Raw genomic sequence first — 26,093 nt, 5'->3', positions numbered from 1 at the left:
TCGGCGTCCAGCAATTTCCGTGACTTTTTTTTAAACCAAGAGGCTCTAGAAAGCCACTTGTTTACCGATTAAACACCCGCAGCAAGCTCGCCTGTCCATTGTCGCTTTTGTTCAACAGCTGAGCAGCTGAGAATGCTTCCTCAAGCACCTCACTGCTGCTTTTTTTTATATTCCGACATTTCTGATGCAATGATTGGTTTTGACATTTAATCGCCTATTTAAATAACAATTCGAGTACTCATTATTTTTCATCCGTGGCTTTACCTGCAAATACACGTTTATGAAAGTGTATTTTATATACCGCATACGATAACTATTACAGTAGAGTGTTGAAAAACAAATGTGGAGATTCGCAGTCGGGTTTCTGCAAATGTCTTCGTGTTTATTAAAAGTGTACCAAGATTATCAATAGCTTGTTCTAAAATGCCAAAAATATATCTGTTCCTGTTTAACTTCCTGTAAAAAAAACGCAATTTTCAAGCAAAAAAAAGTTTTTGACAGGGCTCATATCTCAGGCAGTGGTGTAAATTACACATTTCTTATATTAATTGGACGGAGTTGGCTGTTGATTAATAGATTTACAAGATTTATATTTTCAATATTCTACAGTACCTTTTAAACGCAACAACACATGCGTCAAGTGCAAACATATGTAGTGACATAGAATCGATCACGTAGCAGCATAGCGTTGGCTGCTGGCAGGGAAGGGGATATGCAGCTTGCAGCAGCCCTGACTGACAGCAGGCCACGTGATAGACCAGAGAGGGATGTGGGGGAAAGGTTACAGAAGGGGCACATCTAGAGCTCGCTAGTAGGTTCCAGAAGGGGGGCGTGGCCAGGGTGGAGCCAGGCCACGCTGACAGTATAAGAGGGGTCCCAGGAGGGGAGCTCAGGGCTGTCGTTCGGAGTGGGATCCCCGTCGTTGCTGTTGAAGATCGTCGCCATCGTCGCTGTCGTCTCGTCGCCTTCGTCACTGTCGTCTTCACCTGATATAGCGCGGATAGACGGTCGTTGGCTGTCTCGGTTCAGCGCCGTCAGTGTCAGACGGCTAGTGTTGTGTATAGGCTAGCAACTTACGTAGAGTTGTGTATAAACAAGGGGGATGAGAGTGTGTACCAGCGTAGGGCGTGTATTGTGCAAAGAGTGCTCGGTTAAATAAAAGAACTGCCTCCAAGAATTTGCGTCTCCAAGTAAGTCACTACACATGTGTAGTGGGTCCCACAGAGGCGGACACTTGTAACTTTGAGGCAACACGTTTATTATACACCCCAACAGGGTAACTACATAAACTACGTAAACACTCGGGATAACTATGTGGTAACTACCACAGAGCTAGACCTCAACAAGGTCACTATAGAAACGGGTCAGGTCAGTACAGTACTGCCTGACCCACGATGTCGAATGTGACGACCGAAGCAGACCGAAGACCGTAGCACAGCGGTTTGATTCCAGAAGACAGCCGAGAACGCTCCCAGGACTGCTCCTTTACCCTCCTGAGCGTGGCCTCGATCCGCCCTTGGCCACGCCCCTTTCGGAATCTTCCCAGAAGGTTCTGGGACCTTACATCACCTATCCCTTTGGTCCCCTTCTGGCCCCCGCCCTTATCTTCTGCAGGTCACGTGCCCTCTTGGGTTCACCGAGACTGTCACATATGCCATACGTACTCTGGTGACAGAGAGGGGCTCTAAGATGCACAGTTACACTCTTCACTCAGTAGCTGGCGCAACGCCATAGTGACTCAATATACGTCACTACACATGTGTAGTGTTGTGGATTCAGGAGACGCCGGAGACGGTTCTTGGAGGCAACACTTTATTAAACCACCTCACTCCGCAGTACAGTCCCAGAACGCTCAGGGTTACTGTCCTACTGTACCACTGTCTGGGGAGGTACTGCCTCCGGGCTAACGTGCCCTAACACAGGACTACACTCAGGGTCCTCCAGCTATGGGTGCCTAGGGGGAGGCTATTCTAACTCGCCCTAGCCAGGGTGCGAGTTCCGACCACTGACCCACTGGACCCGGCCCTTACAAGGCCGTCGGGCCGGGGGTTCCCAGGGTCTCACCACTGAGCCGCACAGAGTCCCGGCCCCGAGAAGCACAGCGGGGCTAGGGGTCTCAGGGTCCTATATAGCTGGTCTTCGGCTTCTGTCTTCAACTGGGTCCTGATCGGCTTGGGAGGTGCCCTTTTATACCCCTTGCCCATCGAGGGGTGGGGTTGCGGGGGATCCTAGATCCCCCGCAGCCCCCCCCCCTTCCCCCCCCCCGTTGGTAGCGCCGAGGGGCTTAGCTGTCTGGGATCTTGAGCCCCCAGCAGCCCCTCCCCTCTTGGGCTGGTACTGCAGCGCTTCCCCTGGCGGTACGAGGTACCGCCTGCAGATGGGCCCCGTCTACCACTGCCGGTAAGTGCGGCCCATTTACGTCACTACACATGTACTGCAATAAGCATACGGCATCGTAGTACAGTACTCATTTAGTTGACGTGACAAATGTCAACATTCACTTTAATTTTCTCTTGGTGTCAACATACATGCATTTGTACGGTGGACACCCTTGCAAACGAGATATTCCAGCTCAAGGGATTTCCCGCATACATTTACTAAGTGAAGAAGAAGGAAACAAGGTTGATAAGATAACCAATGTGTGGTGCAAGTTGGTTCAGATAAAAACCGGTCTGGCATATTGGCAACTCATTCGACGTGTCCGTTGTGGTCATGTGATATATTGGGGGTGGGTTCTGTCGTCCCAGGGGAAAGAACTTACTATAGGGGCAAATGTGAGCACAGTACCATCTACATGTACATTTTCCACGACGCGAATTAATGTGTTTGTTTTTATATTTATTACATAAATAAACTTCATATTTGGACCCGTATTTAAAAAAAAAATCGGCGGTCCTTGTCGATAAAATCAGATATTTCACTATCATTGACTCAAGCAAACCCGACTTGCTGACACTGTTGAAATCAGTGCACGGTTTGCTTGCATTGAATCAATACTGCTAAAATTATTAACTCCCACGCCATTGAGCCGATGATATGTGTAAGTTGTATTTTTATGTGGCGAGACATTGAAACTATTTTTTTTTACGTTTTTTATGTGACCAGGTAAGGCCCACTTAGTTATATCGCTCTTTTTCAGACGCGATCTGGCCACATGATGGGTCAACGACGTGGCTTATCGTGTGGAAATGTATAGCAGCCAAATACTTTAAACGCGTGGTTCGTCACCTTTACTGCAGCTTGTATGTTAATCAAATATGTTACTAAATACACACGTTAATTGAATATTATAAAACAATATATTGCCGGTATCGACATTTACATCCATTAATCTGTCTTCGTTAAAAAATAATCTACGTGCTGTTCAGTAATTAGTTAATTACAAAAATTATAGCCATGCACCATAGATGATAACATGCAAACCACGCAAATAATCTCCGACTGAATCGGTAGTGACTGTGAGTTGACAACGAATGGAAAATCGTTGATATATTTTACATCTTCTTGGTTCTTTCGGTAAAGTCACGTAGAAGGGAAGTAATAAAATAATAAAAAAATAATACATTTCTCACACCTGATGACGATTGCTAGTGTTGCAATCAAAACGTCGTGATAATTGTTTTATTTTAATAATTTTATTTTTTCCCTTCTACGTGACATTACCGAAAGAACCAAAAACAGGAATCCCTGCAGTCACGAAAGCTTTAAATCAAAATATTTTACATCTTCACAGCCTCTTCGTTACTGCGGACAATTGGGGCTCGCTCGCCGAGTGCAAGTGGCTATCGCTTCCCTCCCCCACTGCTTAATCGCAGCCCCATTGCTCCGACGTGGTAAATGAACACGTGCAGCCCTTTGATCTTATCCACTGCTGGATGGGATGAAGGGGGGGGGCCTCTTGGAGCCACGCAGTGTGGCTGGGATGACTGAGCGGGCCATGCGGTTTATTCGCGTTTCAAGAGTGCTCTGTATTGCATTGGATCATGTAGGGACCTCCACAATTACGTTAACTTTTTATGCTGTTTATTTTTCATTTGGACGTGCTATTTAAGGGCCATTGCCCGAAACATCGCCTATATGTGTAGTTTGCCTTTTTCGGCCAGCCGATATTGTTGTTTTTTTGTTGTGCTCGTGCACAACCTGCCAACGCAGCAGCAGCATAATTAAATATGTAATTATGTGTTTTTATAATCTTTTGAGGAGCTATTTTGTTTTTAGGTATCGCGCAATTGACAATGATGTCACGACCAGCTGTCACCCGCTGTGACATCATCTCACTATTTAGCACGATGACGTCACGCGCTCATGTGACGCGCATGCGTCCGACGATGTGAACCGCCTCAAATCGTCCTATGGCTCTCGCTAAAGTCCGCCGGTGTTTAAAGTTAAATCGCGCGCCCGACAAATGAATCACCTCCTCGTGCAATAGGTACGTACAAAGCCATTTCTCCTCGCGTAGTGGTCGGTTTTGTTTTACCTTTTACGGGCGACAAATATAATCGCTGCGTTGTGTGTCGACAAACAAGTCTGGCCGTGTGAAGTGGGAAGGCCTTCCGCGTTATGACGTCACTGGCATTTAATGCGCGTTGCGCTTTGTGACGTCATTGTATCAGAATATTACTGGTAGGAACGGTGGAACCTCCTGGTTACACCAGCCCACAGGGGATTATTGTGTCCGTCGTGCAAGGAGGGGCTGGGTGGGGAGGGAGGGGCTGGGTGGGGAGGAGAGGGTGGGGACGGGCTGGGTGTGGAAGGGAGGGTGGGGAGGGGCTGGGTGGGGTGGGGCTGGGTGGGGAGGGGCTGGTCACCCCGTGGTGCTCTTATAAAACTCAACGTTTAACCTACTCACGCCGGCTTGTGACCGCCCTCACAGTCGGGAATATTTGCGGAATACACCACGCCGCCGTTGACCCTGGTCATTGACCGAGCAACCCAACGTTCCTACCAGCTCCCTCCGCAGGAATGTGTTGATGCTGAAGCTCTTCACAGATGTCCAGTAGGGGCGGGTCAGAACGTTACGACAAACAATACAAAAATAGGATCGGAGTGCAAAAGCATAGGAAAGTTATACAAATCACTTTTAAAAAGATACACAACTAAAACTTTGTTTTAATCTTACCAGTTAAAGCCCCACGGAGCTTATTAGCTTATTTAGCGGAAGCAACCTGACCAAACAATAATAGCACAACAAAAGTGACCGGATCATCGCGTGAACATTTATTCGACAGGCTCGATGACGCAATCGCTCGAAGCGATGAAGTGACGTCACGCCCGCGGAGGCGAGCGAAGCGAAGTGGGGCCGAGGGGAGGGGGTTGTGAGGGGGCTGTAGTGGGGGGGGAGGTGACAGAGAGCGAAGCCCCGCCCCCCCCTACCACCGCCGCTCGCGCCAGGCCGCGCATGGGTCTCGCGCGCGCCTCCCATTGGCGGAGGCTGCTCGAGCGGTTCCGTGGCGCGAGCGCCTCGTCCAATGGGGAGCTGGCGAGGCCAGGCCCCCGCGTGACGTCACTCGCGCGCCGCACGTGTCACGATCAGCTGCTGCTGCTGCCACTGCCGCGGCTGCTCAAAGCGGAGTCGCGACCGGCCAGGTGAGTGGGTGAAGGTGGAGGAGGGGGAGTTCGTGAATGAACGGAGATGGGTAGAGATGGATAGATTCGTGACTGGGATATGCGGTTGATTTTTGTTTTATATTTTGTTATTTTCGGACGCTGTTTGCCACGTTGCTAGAATATAGTCGGCCGCCACCGGGTCTCCCCGCCGCGGTTGAGGCGTCGCTTGTGGTCGACCCAGCAGCTTTAATCCTCCCCCCCCCCCCCATTTGCGTTGTCTTTAGATGTTATCCATCTCCTCTTCGCCCTTCTTTCGTCTTCCTGCTGTCGTTTTAAACGACTCCGTTCATGACCATTCCCTCGGCATATGGCCGTTGCAGGCTCACTCTTGGCTCTGCTCGCTTTGTGGACGATACTTTTGCCTCCCCAATTGTGTTTGGGATCGTCCTCCACTTGTCTTGTTAGCTCTCGTTCACAGTTCTGCTCTTTCAAGCATTTTCTCTTCCTGCCCAGCTTTCTGCTCCGTAAAACAAAATCTCTCCACACATCTGCCAATAACACTGCCTTTAACACATTAATGTGATTGTTATTAATACGGGTCCTTGCCCGAAACGTCACCGCTTATACATTGCACAACAAAGCAGTGTTGTTGGCATGGGTTGTGGTGTTGGTTATTTGTGCTTGTGCGCCACTGCCAACGTCTCGTGTTCAAATGATATCACCGATTTCTATATCTTTGCTTGAAGTTTCATTGTCATTTTCTTTTCACATACTATTCCAGTCCCTTGCAGCCTTGTGTCCACATCCGCCCTGTTACAGTATTTGGATAAAACATTTTTACGTAATTTTATTAAGCAATTACTTGAATCAACTCGTGTGCAGTTTCTGGTTAAATTATTACGTCACATGATCGTGCGAGATAACGGCGGTAGACTTGTGCAGGATTTCACCCAGCACTGGATTGATCGTGGCTTATTTAATAACACAGTTTATAAATCTGTACAATAAATGGAACTCGTTCTAATTGGCCACTCCTCATAGACCTCGAACTCCCTTCCTCCACAAGTCTGTCCGTTCTTCTGCTTGCCCCCTGTTCAACTCAAGACTCAAGACCTCGTCTTAAACCGCATTTGTGTGCAGACAGGGGATGTACCTAAATCTGGACTTTATTTGGGCCATCATTGTCTGGAATACACAACCAACATAATTGGCATTTGTACAGCATCTAAATGCACCTGTACCTCTTGGCATCTAAAAGAGGCTAAAATGTAAAGTCCCGAGCCTGGGTTTGATTAGTGGCAGGAAGTTAAATAGCACAGGTGGCTGTGAGAATGAAGTTCCATCCAACTCAATCAAGGCAGGAAATGAGATTGAGTGACCTTTGTTACTGGAGGATGGAGTGCTTAGAAGGGAAATGAAAATGAGAGGTGGGACGAAGGTATAGAGTCCATGTAGGATCTTGAAAATGGTGAGCATAGTTTTTATGTTTGTGTGTTGGATTGGGGACCAGTGGAGAGGAGCGATTGGCTGCGGTGGAAACATCGTTTTTCAACTCACCTGTAATGAACAAGTAAAACCTTCCACTTACATTTTCAGGCGATGACCTTTGTTAAGAGGAATAGCCATGTAATTAGCCCCTAGGGAAATCGGAATAAGTGTGTGTGCATGCGTGCTCAGTTTCAGATTTTGGAGCAGCATTTGCGACCCATACCCAGCAACCATGAGCAATGACAAGAAGCAACAGGCCAAGGCGGATACCCAGGCATTTGACCAGCTCTTTGGGCAGCTTGCAGCTGATCTCACCCAGGCTGACCTCGAGCACCCTGAGATTGGTGACGCCATCAAGAGGCTCAAGGAGGTGAGGCATTAAGGAGGGGGAAGAATTGCAGCTCTCCGATGTGTTTTCGGGTTTGCACCGACGTTTTTCTGGGGAAGTGTCTTCACTTCGGTTTTTCGAGCTTTCTGGACTTAATATCCCGAAGAAGTTGCCTCCACATAGAGCTTAAATTCGTACATCATCGTATAAAAACCGACATTCCCGCTCGCAGTACCTACCTGAGTGGAGCAGTGAGCCCAACCCTTTCTCCTTCCCAGAACCCAGGAACACTTTTTATAATCTGTGCCTTTTACTGGGCTCTGGTAAAATAACAAAACACACGTCATGCCGAACAACCCAGAAACATCGACATCAGATCCTAACAGCACAACCGTGAAAATCTACACTGTAGGAATAGTGATATTTGTCACTGCTGCAGCATTGGGTGACCTGGTTGAAGTACTCGGCTCATTGGGGGAGGGGAATATTTGCTTGTCGGATGTCACTGTGTGAAATCTGAAATTCAGGTTCTGGAGTACAACGTGCCGGGAGGGAAACGTAACCGCGGACTCTCTGTGATCGCCTCATTCCGTGAGCTGGCCAGTGCGTCACAGCACACGGAGGAGAATGTGACGCGAGCACTGGTCGTTGGCTGGTGCGTCGAGCTGGTAAGCTGCCGTACACAACAGCTGTGAGCAGACACAATGGCACACGCCTGCAATACGGCAATATGGAGACGAGGGTTGGTGGATACTTTGTGGAATACTAAAAACTGCTGGTTTGTGAGTGGCCAAAAGGTGTCACGACAGCCCAAGTGGGTCCATGCGTGCAATTTTTCCCTTACGTACTGTACAGATTCATCCCACGTGAAAACACTCATTGAAAAGGAATTGGTCACATCACAATGTTGTTTTTTTTCAGAAAAACATACAGTGTATGTGATTTTATCCTGCAAAAGTGTTTTAAATGCAGTGTTAAGTTAACGACTTGGTGTCATTCTTGCAGCTCCAGGCATTTTTCTTGGTAGCCGATGACTTGATGGATCAGTCGACGACAAGAAGAGGACAGCTGTGCTGGTACAAGAAGGTATACGTTTGCCAGCAGCATAGCTTTTAAGAAAATTATTGTTTTGCCTTGAGCTCCATTGGCGCTTTTGTGTTTAACATACATTTGCGTAGCTAATTGAACCGTGCTTTGTGTTGGCAGGAGAACGTAGGCAATGATGCCGTCAACGATTCCTTTCTTCTGGAGGCCACAATTTACAGGTTGCTGAAAAAATATTGTCGAGGGCAGCCCTACTACCTCCATCTTGTGGAGCTCTTTCTGCAGGTACCGGCCAAGAAGCCACAATTAAAACAGCCATCATTTAACTTTAAAAAAATATAAAATTAATTCCACATCCTCCCTCACATCATACATTGCAAAATCCTGACGTTCTGGAATGCGTTACCAGGTGCATCGACGGTATCAGGCACACAGGACTCATTAGAGTAGGCGTGGGGAGAGGGGGAAGGAATTTGCTTTGGGGAGGGAGGGGGGTGGAGGAAGGTGGGGTTGGCTAGGTCATTGCCGTTCTGGGCTCAGGTATTTAAGATTGTTCTAAGGTTGAGGAATTAACCCCATGTTCATGTGTATTCTTCTTCCTTGTCTCTGAGCTAATAGCTCAGATGTTCCAGTGCTGAGATTGGGCCTAATACCATTTAACGTTTGAATGATAAAGGCAAACATGCATTTGCACGTGACCTGTCATCTTATGCATTCATATTTATCACTTTGTAAATTGGAGAAGACCCTTCCATTGCTCGCGTCATGCCTGTGCAGGTGGAAGGGCCTCCACTAGAGGGAGCTCTGGAGGTCATTTGGCTGATTTTTCCATCATTTTTCACCCTCCATTGTGTTGGTTTAGTTTTTATGGCGTGCAGACTGTTTGCTTTGATTTACGTCGTTTTGATGTTTTTTGCAACTTATAGGGAGGCATCCCCAACATAAACCGCGCTATTACTGGTATCTGCACAAAATTGTCATCTTCCTACTATTTGTGGATATAGAGAGGTGTTCTTATGCAAAATATACTCTTTAGGTCTTTCGGTAAAGTCACTTATATAGAAACACAATAATAAAAATCACGACGTTTCGATCGCAACACAAGCAATCGTCCTTAGGTGAAAATATAGCAAGAGAGCTGCTGAAGCAGGGTGTTATATAGGCGTCAGATGGGTGCAGCCCAAAAACATTCTGGACATTGTTAAAAGGAATCATTTTTGGTCTGATTGCATTTTAGAGAATTATTAAATTATGGTTATGTTGTTTTTCTCTTGGTGTGCCCTCCTATATTTTTCAGACAACTTACCAGACTGAGCTGGGGCAAGCGCTGGATCTCATGTCGGCACAACCAAACAAAATTGACCTGAGCATATTCACAGAACAGCGGTATGACCCACGGTCTGATTATACAATGATGGCTTGAGAAAATCTCCTGAGTTTCTGACAAAAACTAGTCGGGGGGGGGGGGGGGGGTGTACCTTCAAAAATGCCTTGCCTGCTTTAATGTTTGCAGCGTGAGGTTTATTGCAATTGCAGATAATTAAGCCAGATGTATGGACTTTTAAGGGCAGTGGTTTAGAAACAAGTTGGAAACTATATGGCCAATGAAATTGATAACAATTGTTTCATTCACGGTTAACAATTCAAAATTAATTTTGTTTCAACAAGTGTATGGTGTCTTAAGATGGTGGCTATAAAATGGAAACTGACAAGTAAAATAAAGTGCTATATGTATTTTTTATCCTTTGGCAATAATTTAATATTTGTTTGCAGATCAAAGATCGTAAGAGGTACATTGTTAATTTCTTTTTTATTGCCTTTTCAGATACAAATCCATCGTGAAATATAAGACGGCATTTTATTCATTTTATTTGCCTGTGGCTGCTGCCATGTACATTGTAAGTATGTTTGGTTAATTTACACCACCATATACCATTTAAAAAAGGAAGATTGTTTATGATAATTGGTTTTTTACCCTCTTATCTGGCAACAAAACTGACACCTTTTTTACGTAAAAAAGATGTCAGTAAAAAAACAATTATCATATTTTTTACTGGCAAATGAGGTACCAATGGTGTAAAAGATTGTTGATGTTTGAAATTACCATTCGCATCAGTACAATTTCAACATAACCCACTTATTGGTGGTGGCTTTTTTTTCAGGCTGGCATTGAGAGTGAAGAGGCCCATGAAAATGCTAAAGCGATTCTGCTGGAGATGGGGGAGTTCTTTCAAATCCAGGTGCTTCACCAACACTTCTTCATAATTGAGCTTTCCCTATCCGAGCAAACTTTGCCCGAGCCCGCTGCTTCTTGTCTATGAACAGCCTCGCGTGCCCAGCATTCACCGTTAGGGTGGGAAATGTTAAATCCATAACTCCAAAGGCAGTTCACATTACATTTGATTTTCCAGACATCCATTATTTCTCGGAATCGCTTTGTTCATCACAACTTAGATAAGTTAAATGTTACCTTTTGTGTTATGGGAGCAGAAAAGTATTACCTGTTTTTTGACAAGGGAACGTATTCTCTTTTGTATAATAACAGATGAGATAACATTTAAAATTAGCTAATGCCATTTCCCATGCCCTCATGACACCACACATGTGTGCCTGCTGTAGGACGATTATCTGGATTGCTTTGGAGATCCAGAGGTGACGGGAAAGATCGGTACCGATATCGAAGATAATAAGTGTGGCTGGCTGGTGGTGCAAGCTCTTAAGAAGGCCAGCCCGGAGCAGAGAATTATCTTGGAGGTAAAGTTTGTTTGTTCCATTAACCATCCACCAGATGGTGCTCCATTACAACTCCACAGGATCATCTCAAGTCGTATCAAAATATACATTTTGTAGCATTGTACAGGCTCACGTAGTGTGGGCACACGATATGGATATCTATTTTTAAGCACAATGATTGCTTTTATTTATACAATAATTTTAGAATTGAATGTTTTAATACCGATTAGCACGGTTCACTGTGTATGGTGCGAAAGAAGTTCAACATTATCATGAATTTGGCATGTTATGCAATGCCTTATTAAACTAAACTTGATTTACATGCTTTCAAAGTGGTTCAGCTACAAACCATCCGGGACATGACCATAAACACAAAGGAGACCTATCAACGGTTTGTGTCGCTCCCGGCGTCAACGCGCCTTTCGTGTCTTACTTCGCAGGAGAACTACGGGCGTCACGACGTGGAAAAGATTGCACGCGTCAAGGACGTGTACACGGCGCTGGAGCTAGAGCGAGTTTACCACGAGTACGAGGACTGCAGCTACCGCACGCTCACGGCGCTCATCAAGCAGCACGCCGGCAGCCTGCCCGAAGAAGTCTTTTTGGCCTTCGCTCGCAAAATCTACAAGCGCCAAAAGTGATGGCGTCCACCTTTTTTTAGGTTGGATTTTGTTTTGTTAAGACGCACACTGGCCTGCGATGTTTGGCCACGGACGTAGGATAAGGTTTCCGCTTACGAAGGTTGTTGGGAGGAAAATGGAATGCAAGGTCTGTATTTGAAGGCGCACACCAACGGAACAATGTTTACTGAACTGGTACCCTGCATTCTACTGATGCAGTGATCTGATTGGTGTCAGTCTACCAGAATGAGCTATTGAGTATGGTGAATCTGTCGATTGGAACATGGTTGGTCATACCACATTTAACATGTTTTTAATCTCTGTGGCTTAGGATTAAGAGTATACTATCAATGATGATTCGTCGGATGTACATCTGTCCAGAAGAGATACTTTAAACTACATTTCAGGGTGATTTTTGGGCCTGCATGCTTTATGGTAACAAAAATCAAACCCATGCTCCTACTTGGATGCCCACACAGCCTTTCAATTGAAATTGATCAAGTGATCTGTCCTGGCTCTTTGGTTCTTTCGGTAAAGTCACGTAGGTATAAAATAAAATAAATCACGACGTTTTGGGCGCTTGTGTTGACTTTACCGAAAGAACCAAAGAGTGGATTCCTGCAGTCACGAAAGCTTCAAATCAAGATTGATCTGTCCTGGGTTTGTAAATTTCCCCAGAGAAGCACAATCTTGACAGGTGATTGGTGGAGTGCTTGCGCTATCATGTGTTTCACTTTTCCGATTTTGGCAAACATGGGGGTACATCTCTTTATCACTTTCACAGCTGTGGCAGCATGTGTCTGCCCGACCACTGGTGAGTGGGTACCTTGATCAACAACAAAAACTCATGAAAGCTACTTGCACTGTTATGTGCAATGTGCTGATGGCATGGAAACATTAACTCTATTTGGTGACTACGTAGATTATTGGTAACCCAATGAACATTTAACTTTGGACCAATGCGGGGCCAACGTTGGTCCGACGGTTCCAACCACATGCCAGAGTTGATCCATCGTTGCATGTTTACTGGGAACCACTTGACCAGAAACAATTTGAAATTATTAAATATGCATTGTGTAATGTTTAGCTGGACAACATACATTGCAGGAGTTGTAAGTGTTCTTGCTCTGGCCATCAGGTTTATTATTTTTTTCTAGTAATTGAATACTGTTTGATTAACCATATGCTCTATTGGTTATACCTAATGTGGGTTCATGATAAAACACTATCCAATGTTTCTCCGCTTTGTGTTCTTTAAATTGAACTTTGAAAATGAGTTAATAAAGGCAGTGATTTTTTTTCTGAATTTTTTATTCCACAAGTATATAATTTTCCAGTGTTTACAGCTCCCCAGAAATGTTGCAACCATTGATAATGCATCTACTATGTAATTATTCAGATGCACAGCCAGGAATAGTGTTTGTCTGTATCATAAGAGTAGTGGCACCATATAGTATTCTCGTTCCACTTTCATCACAGTCAAGTAAAAAAAATGTACAAGTACTTGCAGCGTTACATTTGTTCATATTAGACCATGGTACAAAATATTATTTACATCTTGAATATTAATATGGTGTTTCGGTATTTAATATGGATTTGTCATTACACAGTACAGCTTCTAAGAACCTTCTTAGATATAAACAAACACATTTTTACAAATACCAGATGGCATAAGAGCAGTCATCATTGGAGTGCAAATGTTAAGAGATTTTTTTCGTGAAGGTTCTGCTTGGAAAGTATAGGTTTTGCATTTTTTTGTGTCTATCTTTGCCACTCAGAGATAACGAGTACCTGCAGAAAGCCTGTGCATGTGAGCGTAGACTACGGTACTCAGACTGCGTATAGGTCAGACAGTTGTCACATCTCCCTCTGGCAGCTTGCAAGTGGGTGTTGTTTACATGGTGATTCAATACATGATCCATCAACTCCATTGCATGTGTGTGTTTCCCCACACAGTAAATTGTTCTGGCAACAGATATCCAATCATGATATGAATAAGGGCGAGAGCTTTTGTGCATGCAATATGCACGCCTTTGTGTGTGTGTGTGTGCATGCGTGTTGTAGAATTACACGGGTAGCCTCGGTGAATTAATATCCAGGGCCAAAGTCGCCACCTTCCTGGATGGGCAAGGGGATGTCCTTGTGGGCATTGGTGCGGTACACCTCGCATACTCGAATGGCCAGTTTGGTTTGGCTCAGCAGAACTCCAGTCCCAAAAGACTCGCCACAAACGCCAAGATGATGAATTGTAATGCAGAAACTGAAGTGGCCTGGTCTGTTAAAAAAGAAAGTCACATTGTGGATTTTAACAAGACCACAGTTATCGCATGTGCACATCTCTCAATAAATCATCTAAGTTAATATTGGGGGAAAAGAAGTCTTGATTTAAATGAATGATCAAATGATGGATTAGTATGCAATGGGGAGAAGTCCTACTTACTACATGGGAGGGTGATGAGTTGGCTCCATTCGCTCCACTCCCCATTGTTGGCAGCATCCTTTGCTGCCACTTGGATAGCATATTGGATGCCTGGTGCCACACCAGTCAAGGTGTAGCTGTACGTGTTATAGCCCGAGACTTCCACCTGAAAGGTGAAAAGCAACGCTTTCAACTACACTTAAGTAAATACTTTGCAATGTTTCAATCGCGTAACTAACGTCCCAACCAAATATGGGTAGTAAAATTGCACGTGCTTGTGCCTTCCCCGTCACTGAAAACCAGACGTGCGTGTGCCTTTCACGTCGCTAAAAACAATCCCCATGAAGGTTAAAATGTATTTGCTATTCAGTTAGAAGTCTGACCCTGAACTATGTATACCTGGATGATATGAAAAAATCGAAATACCTTCACAAATGTTTTTTTTTACTTAAGTTAAACTATTGATGCTACATCTAAACTCAATATAGCACGTGTAAAAAATAACCACAAATGGCAAGATGTACCACATGGGTGACGTTGAACCTTAGTCGATATTGCAGGGGGAAGACCTCTGGCAGTCGCCAGGAGGCTGGTGAAGCCCAGCGCACGGACACTGAAGGTCTGGATGGACGTGGTGACAGACCTGATGGGCAGGTCTGCAGTACCACTGGATGCTCAGGTCTCACTGGGGCAGGGAGGGAGGGGAGCACAACGGTGGGGACACCCATAGCTAAGCTGTGACTGCCAGGGCTTGATTGCTCTTCATATTTTCCAGGTCACTGGTAGATCGGCGTTGACACGTGAAAAATAGCCACAGCCATCGCGAGAGCGATACTGGATGTGGTGGTGTGGGTACTGGAAAGATGTCCTTGGTTGCTGACCCAGATCGAGCTGAAATTAGTCCCTCGTTAAACATTTTTATTCGGCTTCAGCACGAGACTACAGGATGGAAACAACCATTCTGCCTTCTTGGTTCTTTCGGTAAAGTCACGTAGAAGAGAAATAATAAAATAATAAAAATTAAACATAATAGAATATTTTAGATTATTTTATTATTTTTCTTCTACGTGACTTTACCGAAAGAACCAAGAAGATGAATCCCTGCAGTCACGAAAGCTTTAAATCGAAACCATTCTGCCATTGCAGTCTTTCAGCTGCAGCTTCTACAATGTTATATAATCCAGATGTATATTTCCTCCTGTTAACATGACATTACTGTCCATGCTGCAGAAGCGTTGCATGCCAATACAGATTAAAATTAATCTTTAGTGTACTTTTATTTGCAAATATTTTCTACTTAGTGTAAATTATCAAGAGGTGACTTTAATGAACACAAGAGTCCACAAACTTATTTCAACACCTAAGCGGGTTAAGCAACATACCGCAATGCATAACAAAATCTGAAATTATAACCTGCTGGCTTTGACATTCTGTCAGCAAACATGAAGCAGGTTCAGACAGCATTAAAGCCATACACAGCAAGGTAGGTTTGGGCCTTACGGATGGTTTTTAATTGAAGCTGAACGGATGAATTTGTAACGCCAAAGGAATTTGAGGCTGACACACGCAACTCAAGAGTCGACGATGGACTTCCCAGCCATGCGCCGATGCACACATTGCCACCACCCAGCAATGTGCAGTCTACAACCGTGTCATTGTCCAAGAACCTACAACCAAGAGCAAGGAAGGGCCACAACAAAAACCATGGTTAATGACGAATATTGACACTTGACATAGGTCTTACGTTTCCCTTGCTGTGTTGTTTTTAAATACAGTAGCACATGTTCAAATGTAAAATTCGTTAAAGCAAACCTTCTTTAGAGATATAAACCAATGCTACTGTACATGGTGTATCATACTGTTCAACAGTTAACTTTACACATGCACAGTATTAATTGTATTGGCAATGAACTTGGGACTTTTCTTACCGGTACTGGGCCTTGAAGTTTATCTTGTTCTCATTACTCCACACGCACTTGAAATGTATGTAATTCACTGCTCTGCATTGTATTTTTGCTGTTTTTGGCATTGCTAGGGAAAACAATGGAAAATAATAAAAATACGCATTATTGTACATCACTTATAGGCATTTGAATATACTCGACACACTTAAGTCAATGTTTTTGGGATTATTTTGTACATCAATCTGAACGTTTCTGAAATGCAGAGAATTGCTTAATTTACACGCACACAGCACCGCTATATACATGTAAACACGTGCATTCTGAGGCCCCATTTTTTAAACCTGGTCAAACTCCCACGGCATTGGGAGCCCTTCATCTCGTAGGGGATTGAGAAAAGGCCGTGTATATTATAACATCTTTTTTTGTAGAGATTTGTTTAAGTTACGGAATAACTATAAATACTGCCGGATGAAGGCGTTTCCACGTCGTGCGATGGGGCTTGTTTTATTATTCTCCACCACCGCACTGCTCAGTGTGGGTTTGTGATGAGGGGCCCAGAAGCAGCTTGTGTAGAATTCTTCGTGGTTGGGAATACAAAATTCGGGTCGCTGAATTTATAGTGCAGTGCACTCGTGGTGACTGTGCCATTGCTCCACTTCGTAAAAAAAATCCATTCATATATTTACGCACGCGCGCAAAACTGCATGCAAAGTTGCGGTCAATAACAAAAAAATCAAAACGCTGGGTCTGCATCTTACATCCGAGGTTGAGCAGAATGTAGTCTACAGCATCATTCGTGCCGGCAAGGGAACAGGAGTAGGACCCTGCGTGCTGGGCACTGGCATTGTTGAGCGTGAGGCGGTTCTGCCGGAGAGTGACGTCGCCGTTGAGTGTGAGTCCAGAGCCATTCAATGTCCACACGAATTGGCCACCCATTGTATCTTCAGGGAACCCACACTTCAAGGTGACCTCCGAGCCAAGAACGCCAAACACTGCGTGACAGTGTGACACACAGGGGATACAACTCCACCATGACGAAGACGTCAATCTGCACCTCGGATTAAACTATGACATTATGGGGGTGGGTTTTATGTGAAGCGATGTGCAGTCATGCATATTCAGAGGAAGGAGTCAAGTATTGCAGAACACGTGTACATGCCCAACGTGTGACATTTGCTTACACATAATAATTATATCCAGAACTGCATATGTGTTAAATTACGATTTAAAGCTTTCGTGACTGCTGGGATTCATCTTCTTGGTTCTTTCGGTCAAGTCACGTAGAAGGGAAGTAATAAAATTATAAAAATAAAACATAATAAAATAATTCTCACGACGTTTCGGCTGCTTGCGTTGTGGCCGAAACGTCGTGAGAATTATTTTGTTATGTTTTATTTCTATTATTTTATTACTTCCCTTCTACGTGACTTGACCGAAAGAACCAAGAAGATGCATATGTGTTCATTTACATTCCATTTTGTTAATCCAATGCTGGATAAGGACCTCCCCACGCCTTACGGGCCAGGATATCTTACCATTATGGATGTTGCTGCATTGGACAAGACTGGCCACAATGCCTATTGTACTTGTATTTTTCACGCAGTACTTATCCAGGCTCAGCTCATCGTAGCTTCCGACATCGAGTGCATTCCGGATGATGTATAGGCACACCATCAATACTGTATTATGTCGAAACTGCTATTTAGTTCCATGAGTTGAGTCATTGTATGTACACCTTCAATTAAAAAAACAACACCTCAAAGGAAGGTGACTTCAACAAGAATATAATCGAGTATAGCGGGTTCGCGATTTGGTCATCGGCCCAGTGATGTATTCAGAGCAGCGTAGATGTGCGGTAATGATTTTTGAAAGGCAATGGGGGTCCTTTTTCCTTCAACAGTGCAATCAATTCACGTGTAACCACAAAGGGACGATGGGATGCAGAAATACCCACCCTGCTTCGTCCCTACGTAGACTTGGGGGCTCCACTCACTCCACCTGCCCAGAAAGATGTCGTGGCAATGCACACGCACCACGTACGGCTCCCCTTGACGGGCGTCAGTGATGGTGAAATGATTCTCGTTCAATTCCACCTGCCAACAGAGGTACGGGGCATCCGCTACGTCCACGACTCGAGTCACCGACAAAACACTCCAATCAAAGTCAAATATAACAGTTTAACACGTCGGCTTTCGCGACCAATATTATCCACAATAGAGGGTTTTTTTGGCTTAGATAATTGTTTGCCGTACGGTACTTGTGTTTGCATCCATGTTGCTCTTGTTTCAATGTTCTGCAGTAACTGTATACTAAAATTAGTTTTAGTTTTAAAGCAGGTTATTAAAACGATAAATTTAGTAATTTCAAAAGGTCTACATATCTTTTTTGGACGCAAGTATGTTGGGATTTAATCTTTTGAATTACACATCTTTGTGCACTGCAATAGACATTGTACACTACACAGCCGTGACAAAACGTGTATACTCTACTGTGATGATATAGAACAGGTGAATCCCAGCATACTTAGCATGTCGAGATGACATCACAGCACTTGTACATATTCTGCACAGAGCCATGTGAAGGCTACCAATGGTGGCATTTTTTATTTTAGCGCAGCAGAAGTACCTCGCTGCTCATTCACATAAGCCACAAGTATTTGCCTAGTTATTCCTGAACCCTTAGGGAAGGAAGGTAGCCACCTGTCAGTAAAAATAACACAGTGCTGGGGTTGGGCAGAGCGATTAAAGTGCAAAACTCCTCTTTATCCACGACCTATAACCTGCTACTATTCTTCCTATTATGCATTGTCATCTTAGGATAACAGGACGCACAGCATTCGTATTTTGCCCCCACATCGCCATGGTAAGAGAAGTTCTAGTCTACAGGTACTCCTCTATTTACGAAAATTCGACTTACGATCTTTCATAGATACGAACAAACCTGTCCGTATGTCCAGTTGCCTGTTCAGACCGAGAGTCGTAAGTTCAACCGCCGGGCCATACATGGCGGTGGTGGCATCTACATCTGCAGAACATGAAGGACCAGTGGCATCTACATCTACAGGAGATTATACAACTTGTAAATCCATTCCCCGTGTTTAGTGTACACCCCGACAATATGTTTGGAATCGACGGGAGTAATGTTGGACTTACGAACAAATCGACTTGCAAACAGACCTCTGTATTCGTCTTGGTTCTTTCGGTAAAGTCACGTAGAAGGGAAATAATAAAATAATAAAAATAAAACATAATAAAATAATATTACATTACTTTATAATTGTATTTTATTGTATTATTTTAATATAGTATTTATTTTATTATATTATTATATTGTTATATAATTATATTTTATTACTTTATTATAATATTATATTATATTGTTATATTATTTTATTATGTGAAATATTTTATTATTTAATTATTTCCCTTCTACGTTACTTTACCGAAAGAACCAAGAAGATGAATCTCTGCAGTCACGAAAGCTTTAAATCGAAATTTAGACCTCTGGAACCTAACTCGTTCGTAAGTAGAGGAGTCCCTGCCTATACGAGTACGGTGCCCTGCCTGTACTCACCGTTTGCCAGCTTGATGTTTGATTCGGCTTGTAGTCCATTTCATACTTGAGTTGCATGACACTATTCCACGTGGACGGCTCCTGCCAGGTGACAAGAATGCTGCTTTTGGCATTCTTCACACGGTGCGCCGTCACGTTCTCTGGAGGATCCGGCTGAACTGATTGTTTTGACACAACATGCAAAAATGGCACATTCTAGTTAGACACGGCAGTGTGTGTGTGCGTGCCAAAGTAGGCATTCAACCACACGTGTCCTTGCTGGAGTGAAAATGTGAAATAAACTCCGTACAGAGGCTATTACTCTATACTCCACTGCATATGTACCGACGGTAATAATTTCACTGGTAATGATGCATGAGTGTGTTGATTTGAAGTTGTACTCTTAGGTTCGCAATACATGCATCGTATCATACACACAGGGATCGATTATTGCCGATTAATGTACAATGTTGCATCTAATTGTATTACCTACCCTGTACGGGAGTGGAGGCTACATTTACCAATAATTATATATGTTTTAATCGTGTCAACACCCAATCGTGACCGTTCGTCGAATCGCAAAGAGATGGCAAACAGACACATGCTTAATGGATACGTTGCAGGCGTTAAAATACATCATGGTCTCGTTTATTTAAATATATCATGGTTTCATTTTTTTCACAATAACACCCACTGTATTGTACGAATAGTAGTTATACACAAAACATAAATGTCTTCTCGCTGGGCATTGCTCATTTACCTATGTATGATGGATCTGAGCCAGTGATACAACGTTTACATTGTTTGCGTAAGACAAATAGAGTTGTCAGACATGATTACGGAAACATACGTATCGTCAATCCTGGTGTTGCTTCACATAACCGCTGCTCACCCCTGACCTGTCGAGTTTATACACACATCATGAGCAAAACACACAGCAGCCATATTGCAGTTATAACGTACCGATGTTATCCGTGTAGGTGGCGGTAACATTTGTGGATCCGAGGTCGTTGACTGCAGTTACTGAGAGTGTGAACATCTCAACAGAAAACAAATTTACATTTCGTATAAGACAGCTGTCTTTACTTTCTGTGAGACAATCTTTGAATGATTTGTCCCTAAAACACACACACACACACACATTTTTTTCAGTCCACAGTAATTCATACCCGAAGTGATTATGATTATGCATTCATGTAAATTAAAGATGTATTCCTGAATTTTCGAATGAAGTCATGTCAATGACACAGATATGACATTTCAGATGAGCTCAGGCATTATTTTTTCAAATAGATCCAAAAATGTGACGTCACCAGAAGCAACATCGTTGCTTCTGGTCACAGGTACAGTTGGCACTGTACCTGCCAAAAGTGCTGCCACCTGACATCGGTTTGGCAATACGCGATGTCACTTTGCTTAATTTACGACATGTAAATGTTTGCATATGAAGTTTCGTTTTTACTGTGTAATAAAATAAGTATAAATTAAAGTACCATTTGTTTTGATATTCAATTACGGATCATACACGATGAAAGTTGCTAAAATCAAATAATGTTACGTGGCCGTCCCTCTCTCCAGCCACCAAAACTTGTGTTGCCTCCGAAACGTCGTGATTTTTATTTTATTTTTTATTAATTTTAATGTTTTACCTACGTGACTTTACCGAAAAAACCCAAGAATATGAATCCTTGCAGTCACGACAGCTTCAAATCTAGAATATTATAAAAGTACCGTCGGTCAACCCCATCCTGCACTTCCTCACGTCCCCCCTGAGTGGCCCCGTTTTGCACGTGACTACCCCCAGGACCCCCCCCTCCTCCCCGCATATCGTCCCAGTACCCCACGCACTCCCCCATCCATGCTTCCCCTCGTTGGCGACCCCCCACCCGCGCCCACCACCCAAGTACCAGCCACCCGTGCCCCCCTCCGCTCTGCGCGCTGTGCGAAGCATGGCCCCCCAGGCCAGTCAGAACGCGTGCTGAGCGGCGCGTGGCCAGCCAGGCTGCAAAACTTTTTTTTTCTCATATAGTATGATTTGCAAAAGGGGTGTAAACATCTGAAATATGTGATATCTGAAAAAAGAACATGGAATATTAAACTCATGCCGACTGTACTTCAGTACCGAATGATGAAATTTGGAATGCAATGTCCAGAGCATGCCACTGTACAGTATCAGGAGAATGCAAAGCAAATAAACACATTCCTGCGGAGGGAGCTGGTAGGAACGTTGGGTTGCTCGGTCAATGGCCAGGGTCAACGGCGGCGTGGTGTATTCCGCAAATATGGCCGACTGTGAGGGCGGGCACAAGCCGGCGTGAGTAGGTTAAACGTTGAGTTTTATAAGGGCACCACGGGGTGACCAGCCCCTCCCCACCCAGCCCCACCCCTCCCACCTAGCCCCACCCTCCCCACCCAGCCCCTCCTCACCCTCCCCACCCAGCCCCTCCCCACCCTCCCCTCTCCACCCAGCCCCACCCCTCCCATTTTTGGATGCACGGCGGACGGACACAATAATCCGCTGTGGGCTGGTGGAACCAGGTGGTTCCTACCAGTATGATTCTGCAGCTGTGCTGTTGCTCACCAGTACACGGCAGTGTAATTGGTGGGCAGGAAAGTTTCTCTGTTTAAATGGAAGGTGCAGAGACAATTCGAGTAATCTTTGCACCTGCATGAGACGTTTATCGAATGTGGAGGATCTGAAATGCACAAGAAAAATGCGGTTTGTTCAGATATCACTCAACTTACACCATTTAAATAAACACAAAACCCAACTTGGCAAATTCGCGTAATGCTCATATTATTTCTCCCTGCGCATACTCACATCCTGGCTTGAAATTAACGCGGTCCAACTCGCGGCCCGTGCTGGCATCGTGGCACGAGTATTCTCCTCGATTCGAGAGGGCGACTTTCTTTAATCTCAGGAGGGTGCTCTGAATGAAGAGGTCGGAGCTGTTGTGCATCGCTGAGCCGTTCAGTCGCCACACAACAACGACGACGACCTTGTCGGCCGTGCTCGCAGGCAGACAACGCATCTCAAACGGCAGTCCGATTTCCCCGTAAAGGAATCTGAGCGAGCCTGCGAATACAAACAAGGGGAACAACAACAAAAGATACAAATATCCTCCGTAATTTTTGCTCGCGAGTAACACCTATAAAGGTCGGAACGGTACACGAGGGGGTGGGTGGGTGGCCAGCACCACGCCCGACCGCCTTTGCCTCTCTAGTAGCGATGTTTACACACCGCACCGGGTACTCATTTGAGGCCGAGTCGACCTAGGGGGAGGCCCAGGACCGGTTCAAATCATCGTCACTGGTGTTGGCCGTGAGCGGGAATCGAACTGGAATGGCTGGATTCAAAGCGCAGCGCGCTAACCACTCTCAGTTCACGTGGGGCAAAGGAACGGAAGATCCCGCTTGATGTCGCGTTAAGTGCTGCTCTGTCATTCTGCTAACCTAATGACAGTAGTTCGAATGAAGTTTGTGTTCACCCTGTATGCACTGTTATAGCTGACGTGTTGTCAATTCTATCACACCGACTTCAAGTAAGAATTGGTGTTGGTGGGAACACACGGTAAGGTAACACGAGAGCCAAAGAGGTAGACCACGATCTGACTGGTTGTCAAGCATCAAAACATTGCATCCAGCGAAAGACACACGAATGGTGAGAGATTCGTTTAATGACCACCCCAAGGAAGGTTTATGTTAAAAAAGAAACTGTTTCTCAACTTACTGGCAGTTGTCAACCAGCAAGTGAGAAGGAGAGCTGTAACAATGATGCACTTTTTCTCAAAGCACGCCATCTGCAAAAAACAAACCACACACACGCACACATAAATGGGCATAGACAAGAGTGTAAGCAGCTCTTGGGGTCAGTGAATTCTGTTGGTTTTCTCCCCCCCAAAGGAACAACGTTATTGTGGAGTGAGGCCGTGGCCCAGTGGCTCGCGCACTCCGACACGAACCTGGTCAGCACCGTTAGATTCCCAGCCAAACATCAGCGGCGGCTGGTACGGTGTGAAAAAAAACAATCATTATCAGGACTGCCGACACAAAGGCGGACGGGTGCTGTCCCACCCCCCTTCTCGCTGGCTTCAAGGCCACCTTCAGAGTCTGTCGGCGTTGCAGAGCGTGCGACGTGTTTGCCCGGCGCGTCTCACCTTTAGTCTCTCTCTCTCTCTTTCTTTATTTGAACCTATCTACGTGAATTTCGATTTAAAGCTTTCGTGACTGCAGGGATTCATCTTCTTGGTTCTTTCGGTAAAGTCACGTAGAATGGAAATACTAAAATAATAAAAATAAAACATAATAAAATAATTCTCACGACGTTTCGGCCACAACGCAAGCAGCCGTCCTCAGGTGAAGAACACCTGTTCCTCAGGTGAAGAACACCTGTTCTTCACACCTGTTCTTCACCTGAGGACGGCTGCTTGCGTTGTGGCCGAAACGTCGTGAGAATTATTTTATTATGTTTAATTGTTATTTTTTTTTTATTTCCATTCTACGTGACTTTACCGAAAGAACCAATAAGATCTATCTACGTGACTTTACCGAAAGACCCAAGAATACGAGACCCCCCCCCCCCCCCATTACACCATATTCATAGCTGCACATAGCACTCGGGATACCCCCCCACCCCCCCAAATAAATAAAACGCCAAACAGCAAACACACCTTACCTGCGAGTGGAATGTTATTGTTGAACGTCTTTTATCACCGTATACGCAGCCAGCAAGCCAGCCGTGCTAATCGGAGCTTTGCGAGTGTGTGTGTGTATAAACACACACCCTTCTACTAACACAGCCCTAACACACAAGCAGCATAACAACATCAGTTTAAAAGACTTCACCCCCTCCAAGACGCCCCCCTCCCTCTCCCCCCGGGTTTAAGCCCCTTTCGTCAGCGCTGGTTGCTGTCGAGCGCACGACCCAAAGCGACGGTGATGGAACCCGCGCTCGGCACCGCGCGCGTGTTCTCTCGCTTGGAGGGGGGCAGAGAGAGAGGGGAAGAGTGGGCGGATTTTGTGTGGACGAGTGTGTGTGTGGGGGTGGTGGTGGTTCGCTTTCGTGTTCATTTGCTGAAGTTCACCGTTGGGTTTTTTTAGGTTGCTGTTGGGCTGTGGCACAGGTTGGTTAAGAAATGAGCATATCTGTGAACCCCTTATAAGTGCCCGACCTTAGTACTGACCAATTCAGATCTTATTGGTCACCACGTGTCGCTTATACATTTCAACGTTCATCCTACAAAGTCCCATCACAAGGGACAAACACCAACATATAGACAATCACCACTAGTACACTCACCACCACTAGTACACTCACCACCACTACACTCACCACTACACTCACCACTAGTACACTCACCACTAGTACACTCACCACTAGTGCACTGACCACCACTAGTACACTCACCACCACTACACTCACCACTACACTCACCACTAGTACACTCACCACTAGTACACTCACCACTACACTCACGACGAGTACACTCACGCCTAGTACACACACCACCACTACACTCACCACTACACTCACCACTAGTACACTCACCATTACTACACTCACCACTAGTACACTCACCACTAGTACACTCACCATTACTACACTCACCACTACACTCACCACTAGTACACTCACCACTAGTACACTCACCACTACTACACTAACCACTACACTCACCACTAGTACACTCACCACTACTACACTCACCACTACTATCCTCACCACGAGTACACTCACCACTAGTACACTCACCACTACTACACTCACCACCACTACACTCACCACTGCACTTACGACTAGTACACTCACCATTAGTACACTCACCACTACACTCACGCCTAGTACACACACCACCACTACACTCACCACTACACTCACCACTAGTACACTCACCACCACTACACTCACCACTACACTCACCACTAGTACACTCACCACTAGTACACTCACCACTACTACACTAACCACTACACTCATCACTAGTACATTCACCACTACACTCACCACTACTACACTCCCCACTACTACACTCACCACTACTACACTCACCACTACTACACTCACCACCACTACACTCACCACTAGTACACTCACCACTACTACACTCACCACGAGTACACTCACCACTAGTACACTCACCATTGCTACACTCACCACTACATACTTGTGAACCCCTTATAAGTGCCCGATCTTATTACAGACCAATTCAGAGACCTTATTAGTCACCACGTGCCCCTTATCAATCTCAACGTTCATCCGACAAAGCCCCATCACAAGTGATAACACAAACAGACACATTATAATGTTTTGCCCGTATTGAAACGGCTGTACGTCGTATGGACGTGTAAACTCAATTTCCCTTTACAAGAATACGGTTGTAAACCGTGTGGGTTGACAGCTATGAAGGCTCATGTAGATGCGGAGCAACTAACGGACACACAATCCCCACGTTCATCGT

General features: G+C 45.0%; 2 protein-coding genes across 4 annotated transcripts; one reads left to right on the top strand and one right to left on the bottom strand.

Annotated features, from left to right (window-relative positions):
• Nucleotides 1-5,359: 5,359 nt before the first annotated feature.
• FDPS (farnesyl diphosphate synthase) lies at nucleotides 5,360-13,066 on the top strand. 2 transcript variants are annotated; one of them, XM_078592516.1, is made up of 10 exons: nucleotides 5,360-5,586; nucleotides 7,225-7,405; nucleotides 7,891-8,031; nucleotides 8,369-8,449; nucleotides 8,570-8,692; nucleotides 9,705-9,793; nucleotides 10,233-10,305; nucleotides 10,570-10,647; nucleotides 11,027-11,161; nucleotides 11,581-13,066. In XM_078592516.1, the coding sequence occupies exons 1-10, from the start codon at nucleotides 5,399-5,401 to the stop codon at nucleotides 11,779-11,781; spliced, it is 1,290 nt and encodes a 429-aa protein (XP_078448642.1). In that variant the 5' UTR covers nucleotides 5,360-5,398; the 3' UTR covers nucleotides 11,782-13,066. The 2 variants fall into 2 exon arrangements, with proteins under 2 accessions (XP_078448642.1, XP_078448641.1); XM_078592515.1 differs by lacking the exon at nucleotides 5,360-5,586 and adding an exon at nucleotides 6,542-7,117.
• On the bottom strand, nucleotides 12,557-24,488 carry LOC144717173 (uncharacterized). 2 transcript variants are annotated; one of them, XM_078592513.1, is made up of 14 exons: nucleotides 24,311-24,488; nucleotides 23,598-23,639; nucleotides 23,366-23,435; nucleotides 22,457-22,711; nucleotides 22,217-22,331; nucleotides 20,599-20,753; nucleotides 19,657-19,814; nucleotides 18,038-18,176; nucleotides 16,842-17,075; nucleotides 16,108-16,210; nucleotides 15,680-15,846; nucleotides 14,704-14,864; nucleotides 14,201-14,345; nucleotides 12,557-14,035 (listed from the first exon to the last, which is right to left on the bottom strand). In XM_078592513.1, the coding sequence occupies exons 2-14, from the start codon at nucleotides 23,628-23,630 to the stop codon at nucleotides 13,956-13,958; spliced, it is 1,815 nt and encodes a 604-aa protein (XP_078448639.1). In that variant the 5' UTR covers nucleotides 23,631-23,639; nucleotides 24,311-24,488; the 3' UTR covers nucleotides 12,557-13,955. The 2 variants fall into 2 exon arrangements, with proteins under 2 accessions (XP_078448639.1, XP_078448640.1); XM_078592514.1 differs by lacking the exon at nucleotides 23,598-23,639 and having other exon boundaries at nucleotides 24,311-24,487.
• Nucleotides 24,489-26,093: the final 1,605 nt, after the last annotated feature.

The sequence above is a fragment of the Lampetra planeri genome, chromosome 3 (assembly GCF_965212315.1).
Source record: "Lampetra planeri chromosome 3, kcLamPlan1.2.h2, whole genome shotgun sequence".
Classification (NCBI taxonomy): domain Eukaryota; kingdom Metazoa; phylum Chordata; class Hyperoartia; order Petromyzontiformes; family Petromyzontidae; genus Lampetra; species Lampetra planeri.
Note: the sequence above shows the minus strand (reverse complement) of the source record. Positions and strands in the feature narration are given on the sequence as shown.